This window comes from Limulus polyphemus, unplaced genomic scaffold (genome assembly GCF_000517525.1).
Source record: "Limulus polyphemus unplaced genomic scaffold, Limulus_polyphemus-2.1.2 Scaffold5684, whole genome shotgun sequence".
NCBI lineage: Eukaryota > Metazoa > Arthropoda > Merostomata > Xiphosura > Limulidae > Limulus > Limulus polyphemus.
The window spans coordinates 49,055-57,947 of NW_013671294.1; the positions used below are offsets into that span (position 1 = coordinate 49,055).

Sequence of the window (8,893 nt, forward strand, 5' to 3'; positions counted from 1 at the left end):
AAAGGACCAGCAATGTCAATGGCTACTCTTTTCATTGGTGCGCCAACTTGATATAACTTCATTGAAGCACGACCCTTATGCTTGGGTCCACTTTTAGCACATCTACTGCAGGTCCTGCACCATTCTTCCACATCTTGCCTCATACCTATCCAGTAAAATCTCTGCCATAGGTGACTCAATGTCTTCTTAACTCCAAGATGTCCTCCTGTTAAAGTATCATGGGATTGACGCAGCACAACTTCCCGTAACTTTCTCGGTATAACCGTTTGCCAGATCGTCACTTTCCCATCTGCTGTTTCCCATATCCAGACAAGAATACCATCTTCAAGCTTCAACTGGCCACATTGTGCCCAATAGTTCTTTGTCACGGGGCTTAAGCTAGGCACCTTCTCCCAAGCAGGGTGCAAAACACTTGCTTGTAGAAAATCAATTATTGGCTTCAAATATTCGTCTTTCTCCTGTTCTGCTTTAATATCTATACTTGGTTCCACTTCACCATCATCAACTCCTTCAGTCACTTTGGATTCAGCTTGATGGAACCTGGTTTGTCCAACCTCTCTTTTAACACTTACCATAATTTGGCTTTTGTTGTTCCCAAACGTCATTTTATCAAAGTTTACTACACAATTCCTCGGTAGTAAGTAGTCCAGCCCTAATATGCATGGGTCTTCAATGTCAGCCAAGTATACTTCGTGTCTATCCTTCACACTCATGAGCTCAATAGTTACCCACACTTGTCCCCACAACCTTGCATAATCTCCTGTCAAACCACAGAGCTTCTGTATGGCTTCTGGTATCCTTTATGATCTAGCACATTGATACTCACAAGGGTTTGCTGTGATGCAGAATCTATGACAAAGTTGCACTTTTGGCCATCCAGCTTTCCTGTCACATAGACACTGTGTGTGCTTGGCATTTTACTCTTAGCTGTTGGGACTTTCTCGATGGGGGTTGGTGGGCGTCCCTCGGCACCAACCACTACTGGTTTCCCCGAGACTGACTTATTGGTAGTATTCTTCTTACACTGGCTCCTCATATGTCCTTGCTCTCCACAGTTCCAACAACCTTTCTTGGCAGCAGCCTTTCCTGCCATGGCATCTTCCCTGTGTTGAAGTTGCCAGCATTGAGCTCTCTTGTGCCCAGGTTTGTTACAGTGCCAGAAAAGTCCCTCAAACCTCTCTGAAAGCTGCTCTTTTCTGGCCTTGAATCCTGACGACTGTACCAACCTTGGTACCTCTGTGCTGGACTTAACGTAGGATTCGAATTCAAGAGCTCTGGCCATTGCATCCTGCATAGTAGAGGGGTGTGCTTGCTTCACTTGTATCTTTAGTTGTGGACTGTCCAAGGCGTCTATAAACTGATCCCTCAGCAACAGCTTGAGGATATCGGGTGACACAATTGGGTAGGCCTTGTGTGCCATACTTTCCAAATCCTGTGCCAGCTCTTGTAGGCCCTCCCCTTTAGCACGGACTCTCGTCCTAAACCTAGCCCTATATACTTCGGACTGATTTTGAGTTCCATTCCCGACTTCTAGAGCAACTACCAGTGCTCTATAGTTGTGCCTGTCGTCTGCTGACAAATGTCCGAGTATTTCCAGTGGTTGCCCCTTCAGGCTCGTTGCCAGGTACACTGCTTTCTGCTCCTCTGTCCATCCATTCATTTCTGCCAGTAGCTCAAATTATGCTCTATATGCTTCCCATGGTGCCTTCCCATCGAATTACTGTGGCTTCCTTCGTACTAGATCACCCCTATTGCTGACACTCATGTCTGGAATGTGACTTCTGCAGGACTGAAGATGTCTGCATTAGGGTTTAGCTACAGGATCTGGAAGGGCCTTCCTGTTGTCTGGGGCTGATTAGTTCCATGGTTAATATATCCTCCCTGTGTAAAAGACAGTAAATCGTCCTTTAATATATTCAATTCACTTTGAAATTTACTAAGCTTTTCCATTTGTACTTCTTGTTCCAGTTGCCACTGGTGCTGGTTTTCTTTCCACTGCTGTAGTCTCTCTTCTTGTTGATTTTCTCGTTCTTCTTGTTTCTTTTGCTGTTCTTGTATTGCTGCCATCAAATCTGCTAAGTCGTAGTTTGATTTGCCACTTCTTGTTTACTTTTTTTATTCTTCTTTTTCCCTCCCACTCTCTGACACCAATTTGTTACTATCTGCTTGTTTGTTAATTTCCCTTAGAAATTCTTTCCAAGAAACTTCAGCGCGCATGCTCCCATCGTCGCGTGACTTCCGCTGTCGTAACAGCATGTTTTATATATTTTTACTATGTTTTCAGCTGTTGCTCCACTATTTTTACCTGTTAGACTCCTTGCATAGTTCGTACGCTGCCAAACTTTGGTTTTTATATTGTGTCCAATCCATGTTAATTTTGTGTCATAAGTTAGACCTAGGAATTTAGTTGATGTTTTTGTCTGGAGAAGTGCTCCATTCATATACAGTTCTGGAGAGTCTTTGCGAAAACGACTAGTTGTGTCTTAGGTACATCGATTTTAATTCGATATTTTTGGCAGTATTCTATTATTCTATTTAATTGAGGTTGGAAATTTAATTGATGAAATACTAAATATCTTGATGACGATTTTTAGACTTGACTTATTTAGATACAAAGCAATGTTTGTTGGAATTAAAGAAGTCTTTAGTCGCATTTGATCGAAAATTTATATATTTATAGTTTCATATTCCCTGATTTTATGTGGAGAAAATTTATACTTTATTATAATTGATAAATATATATAAAATATTCTTTCATGTTCTTGTAATACAAAAATATAGTGAAGCATTTTAAATAAAATTTCCTACACGATCATTCCCAAATAACATGTTTTGTATAAGAGTGTGTGTTTAAGTACCTCAGACATTCTAAAATTTGGGCTTAAATCTTCTTTAGTAAGCACTGAAGCTACTGTAGATACGAAAATTCTGAGAATTTCAAACCAATTTAAAAATTAACCTACAGCATAGTGTTTGTCGAATCTAGGTTTAGGGACAGTACATACTAACAGAACATACAATCATGTATTTCCTGAACACCTACCCGTCTTCACACTGTATCTCATCACGTCTTCACAAAGGCCAAGTAGTTCTTCATTGCTTGCAGGTTCATCAAGAATTTCTAAGTCAAGCTTTCTCTGAAACAATATTAACGTTTCTGAATAGATTATCTTCTAATGTTTTCTGTAACTGTCAATACAAGTGGCTCGGTTTAACTTTCCAATTCTATATAAAGACCTTAGTTTATTGAATAAATAAGAATTCCCAAGACTTATATATATATATGGCAAAATAATACGTTATGTACATATCACGCTAAAATAGTAAAAACCAAACATACTAGATTCACAAACAAAAGTGTGTGTTTTTATAATACAAAATTATGATTCTAGGTTAAGCCCAAATCGAAACCAAATTTTTAGCGTTATAAGCTTCCAGATTTGGCGCTGGGCCACTGGGGGACCTTTTTTCGACTAATATTTGTTTGTAATTAAGCACAAAGCTACACAATGGACGATCTGTACTCTGCCCACCACGAGTATCGAAACCCGGTTTCTAGCGTTGTAAGTCCGTAGACATACCACTGTGCCACTGGGGGGCTTTGCGATTAATACTTATAACTGTAAAACAAAGTTAAAGCTACAAATACAGTATTTTATGAATTTAAACTTGTATGTTGAAAATTCTGTATAAACTACAGATAGAGTATTAATTGTATTGTTATGCCTTTGATATGCCAGTTGGTTATTTAAACTTAACTGATAAGTGTCTGGTAATTATAAACAAATAAAATGCCCGAAATGATGTGTCGATTGATTAATAACTTTATAGAAAACTTAAAATGCTTTTGCAATATACATTATGAATTATGATCCACCAGATTTACTGTATGTTACCTGCTTGTCTCTCTCTTGCCACTGCGCCACTGGGTGGTGGTAGTGGTGGATATAAAGTAACAGAAGACTTCGAGAGCCTATAATACTACATATTGGATTTCCATGCTCCTGGTAGGCAAAGTACAGATAGCCCATTTTGTAGCTTTTGCTGAACAACAACGAAAAAAAAAACACCTTACATCCTACATCTACATGTATAAGTCACGGGCCGGATTTATTAATAGGTGCGTCACAAAATTTTACCATTACATTACTGATAATGTGTCTGTGTATAAAAAACACACTTGCACATTCATAACTGCTAAGATAGTTTAATCTAATCGTTTTTCCAAAGATTAAACACATCTGTAGCCAGTTACCTTGGAACTTGTTTCCCTACTTGGAACACTATTTACTAACGACCTTGAAAAAGAAGAGACTTCTAGATACTATTATAAAATTAATGCATGTTCTACAGATACCACACGTAGACTTTAAGCCATTGATTCTATCACTTAGATATCGACATCATAATATCAGTGAAGACGTTGCTCTTACTCAAGAGGCCCCCAGTGGCACAGCGGTATGTCCGCGGACTTAGAACGCTAGAAACCGGGTTTCGATACCCGTGGTGGGCAGAGCACAGATAGCCCTTGTGTAGCTTTGTGCATAATTACAAACAAACTTACTCACGAAACAAATAACAAAAAAGCTTGTTACTTATCCGTATTCAATTTGATCTGCGATTGTGATTATTAAATTAGTTGCGGAAAAACTAGAAGTGAAAATGTGAAAATAACCTACCCATCTCGACTTTACAAAGTGGCTGTAATTATGAAAAATAAAGCACTGATTACCATAATTCTGCTAGTTAGTTTTAAATGGTCTGGTTGTTCTTAAGCGCAAAGCTTCATAATGGGCTATTAATGCTTTGCCCACCACGGTCATCGAAGCCCGATTTTTAGCATCGTAAGACTTGTCAATGAGCCACTGCGAGGTAAAGTTTTAAATGAAAGTAGTGTTTATGAAACAAAAAAAAATGTTATAATCAAGGCCGCAAGAACTAAGGGTCCTCTGCCCCTGATGCGGAGGGCAAGATTTATTTGATCTAGTGAAGCGAGAAAATGTGCACCACAGACGCACCCATTACGGCTGGGGTCCAGGACTTGCATTAGGGCCATGGAAGCTATTGGGTTCCGGATTAAATTTTAAGCATTCTCCTGCATTTCCTGGGAGTAATTTTACCAATTCTGGTGCTTTTTTACTGGGACAGATTGAAAAGAGGGGGCCAGCTTCCCCACCCAACCACTTCCTATGCCACTGTGGGTAGTTTTAATGGAATTCAGTTTTACTTCACAATAGCCTCTCGACGTATAGCAAACCCCCCTAACATCATCTTTCAGGAAATCGGTTCATCCGAAAATACCTTTTTTTTTTTCAGCACCTCCATTATAAAAATTATTTCAACGTCAATGGCTATATAAAACATTCCTAATTCTTCCTTGCGTAAATTTTAACTAAATTTTGGATAGTGATAGTTGCTCTAGGTAAATCTTATGTTGCCGGTTCAACTAAGTAACACGAAATCTAGTCACTCTGAAAAATCATTTCTCTCTTGTTTTTTTCTTGAAATCGATATTTTTTAGTAAGCAAAAATTCTCTTTGAACTTGTTGACTGAATTTTGTGAAACCTGTTCTGAAGAGTTTTTAAGTTATGACTACTTCATATATATCTATATATATTTGTATGTTATAAACTTCCCGTTGCGGTTACCATGTATATTGATAGGTATAGTGTGGTTTGATCCCTTATTACAGGTTCTTTGTGACTTACATCACAAGGGAACTGACACTTTTTTTCAACCATTTGACTCAGCCATCACTTAGTTGTAATAACATTCTGAAAGTAGCTGTAATTTATTGCCAATATGACTATCAAACCTAACAAGGCTCGATTACATTATTAAGTTTACGATGTACATAAAACTTTGTTTTTGTAAGTTTTTTAGCTTACCAACCCTAGTATGAAATGCGATGTATCCAACAAGTGTTTAATTAAATCATACTTTTACATCACCACTTTAAATTAATTTATTTGTATTCAAGGTCAAAGCCAATTAAGTTTAGATATTGATATTACAGCTTAATACTTTCTACTTCTAATATTTTTAGGTTCTAGACATGGCCTCAAACTTACGTTTTACAATCTTTAAAGAAAAGAACAATCAAACTCACCTTTAAATCTTCTGGATCAACAAATTCAGTCACTTTAGAATGATTCCGAAGGTCTTTGGGATTTCCCAAAATTCCAGAGCTCATTACTCTTTTCACAACTCTCTCCAGAAACTCTATGTCTTCCATTTAGTTGAGCAGGCCTTGTGAATTCGTTTCTGTCATAAGAAATGAGTAAACATATGAGATATAATTTTTGTTTAAGGATTTCGCGCAAAGCTACACAATCCGACCATCTGTTGGGTTCGCTTTTCTGATCAAATAGTGGGGTTTGACCTCATTTTTCCAACGGGCCGCGAACACCAAACCTTCGGATTCACAGCCCGAACACGCTAACCACTAGGCATATGTGTTATAAATCAAGCTGCTTGTCGGTCCATGACTGTTGGTTTAGAAGGCCACTAATAAAATTAGTCGCACATACAATAATGTGAACAAAATACCGTCAATATTATAACTTCACCAACTATTACCAGCATTTCTGATAATCAAGGTGAGAAAATATTCAAATTAGCATCTTTTTTTTTTTGAAACGTAAACAAAATGTTGACTATTTTACAGAATAATAACTTTATCTGCTTGTTAAAGTGCTTTAAATACGAAATAAATTGAACATTTTTACCAAGGGTATAAGTTGCATTTCTACATTTTAATAACACAGGTGCAGATAATTTCCAACGAATATTAAAGTTTGTTTTTTTCCACTTAATTGTAAATTAAGTACAAGGTAAAACTTCTTTATAAGTATATACACATGTGTGTATATTTTGTAAGTTATTTATCACCAAAAACACTAAATCTAATATTTAAACTTAAATTTTTTCCAGCTGTTACTAGATTTCAACAAAACCATGTCGCTAGATCGATATTTTTCACAAACTCAGTTACATGAAGAGAATGAGCCTTCTTCAAGATTAATTTTTCACGTTTGAAATAAACATACACACTTGAAACACCACGTGTATTTCTAAACTTCTTTAACACATTGTTTCTATAAATCTATTACTTTGTTCTTATTTACCTAAACTGAAAATAATTATACATTTTCTCTCATTTAACTTCCCCATTGAAACAGCTACAACGATATTTTTGTATACATAAAGCATCGATATTCTATTGAAGGCTTAGGACTAACTACAGCATTGTGTTTATACGTGCCTTATTTTTACCGAATTTTAATTATTTAATGCAGTAAAAACTCCAACAAAACTAAAAGATAATTGTAATGGTGAAAGGTATTCTAAGTAGAAAGCATACTCGAAAGCCTTTTGGTGCTGATATATATAGATTATCGATCTATCTGGAGTGGGTCCAAGCTTGTAAGTAAAAGCAGTAATAGTGTAGCGGAGTAATCTAGAAAGAACACTACATCTAATCCTTATCAACTGCACAGAAACTGACGTGTTCATCCTCTTAAAAACATACATCAAGGAATTTCTTAACGCTCTGACGTCGATCGATGTTTGGCTGGGAACGAAAACAATCTTTTACGAATTAAGTGAAACACTCGAGTTCGTAAATTTTAACATTATACGTTATAGAATAAGTAAATAAAAATAAACAGGTGACCATTTCTTTGTTCTTTTTATTTACCATGATCACGTAACATTTCTTTATGGGTCATCTATCAAATGATGTATCTTAACGGTGACTCAGCTGTAAGTTTATAGGTTTATCATGCTAAAAATCGGGTTTCGATACTCGTGGTGTAGCGTTGCGCTTAACAACAACAAACTAATTTTGAATGTTAACAAGTAATGAAGAATCGTTTAGAATTTATTCTTAACATCATTATTCTCGTCATTAATTAGAGCAAAAATAAAAAATTCATTTTCCTCTTGTAGATTACAAACTTAAGAACCAGATAATTATCTCTTACATAACCTAATTCTTAACTTCTCTGTGTTTTAAATTGTAAAATTGGTGTAAGAGTAAAAAATAATTTAAAAAAAGTATTTTTTTTTCTCTTTTTCTTAATGTCATACATTGTCAAAATGTAACAAAAAAGCCTCGTTACTGAAAATCAAACTATCTCAAAGTTAACACAGTAAAGTGTGTTTTAGGTTTTTGCTTCAGGTGACATGCTATTTCATTATTACGTGTTACAGTTATACCAATATAAATTGTATATCTAACCTGATAGGATATGTAAGTTGTCAAAACGATATGTAAATCCAAATAAGTATGATATTAGTACAGTTGTACTTGTAAGAGTTTATATTTTGGGTAAAGCACATTTAAACTTAACATCAACCGTTGTGTAACTATATTCTATTTTGGCGACTGTCTGATTCACAGAAAATAGTGGGTAAAAAACGCCCATAAAAGCCGCAAAATTAAAAATTGGAAACTTGTATGTACCCCGCATGGACCTGATGAACCTCCATACCAATTTTGGTGAAGATCCATCCACACACTGCAAAGTAGTTACATGGACGGACAACAAACAGTACGATTATATGTATATAGATTACAGCCGTGTAAATAATATTTATGATCAGTAAGTAAACCAAAAACGAAACCATTCGTGTAACTGACTACCTTTTCAGTATTTAGAAAACACACACATATGTTAACATATAGATATGTAAGGGATTAAATATAACTATTTGCGTACTTGGAAAGCAAAAACAGGGATGATTTTTTTTGTGTTTTTTTTTTAATTTCGCGCAAAGCTACACGAAGGCTATCTGCACTAGCCGTCCTTAATTTAGCAGTGTAACGCTAGAGGAAGGCAGCTAGTCATCATCACCCACCGCCAACTCTTGGGCTACTCTTTTTACCAA

The 8,893-nt window shown here is 36.2% G+C and overlaps 1 protein-coding gene across 2 annotated transcripts in view; it reads right to left on the reverse strand.

Moving 5' to 3' along the window:
* The window catches only part of LOC106472867 (cysteine sulfinic acid decarboxylase-like), a 33,295-nt gene extending 25,862 nt beyond the window's left edge, over positions 1-7,433 (reverse strand). The window contains exons 1-3 of one of the 2 annotated variants that reach the window (XM_022401411.1): positions 7,365-7,433; positions 6,111-6,265; positions 3,044-3,137 (exon numbers count right to left, since the gene is read on the reverse strand). In XM_022401411.1, the coding sequence (XP_022257119.1) occupies positions 3,044-3,137; positions 6,111-6,236 (220 nt within the window). In that variant the 5' untranslated portion in view covers positions 6,237-6,265; positions 7,365-7,433. The remainder of the gene's footprint in view (positions 1-3,043; positions 3,138-6,110; positions 6,266-7,364) is intronic. The other variant, XM_013933539.2, reaches the window with a different exon arrangement.
* Between the last annotated feature and the right edge of the window lie 1,460 nt (positions 7,434-8,893).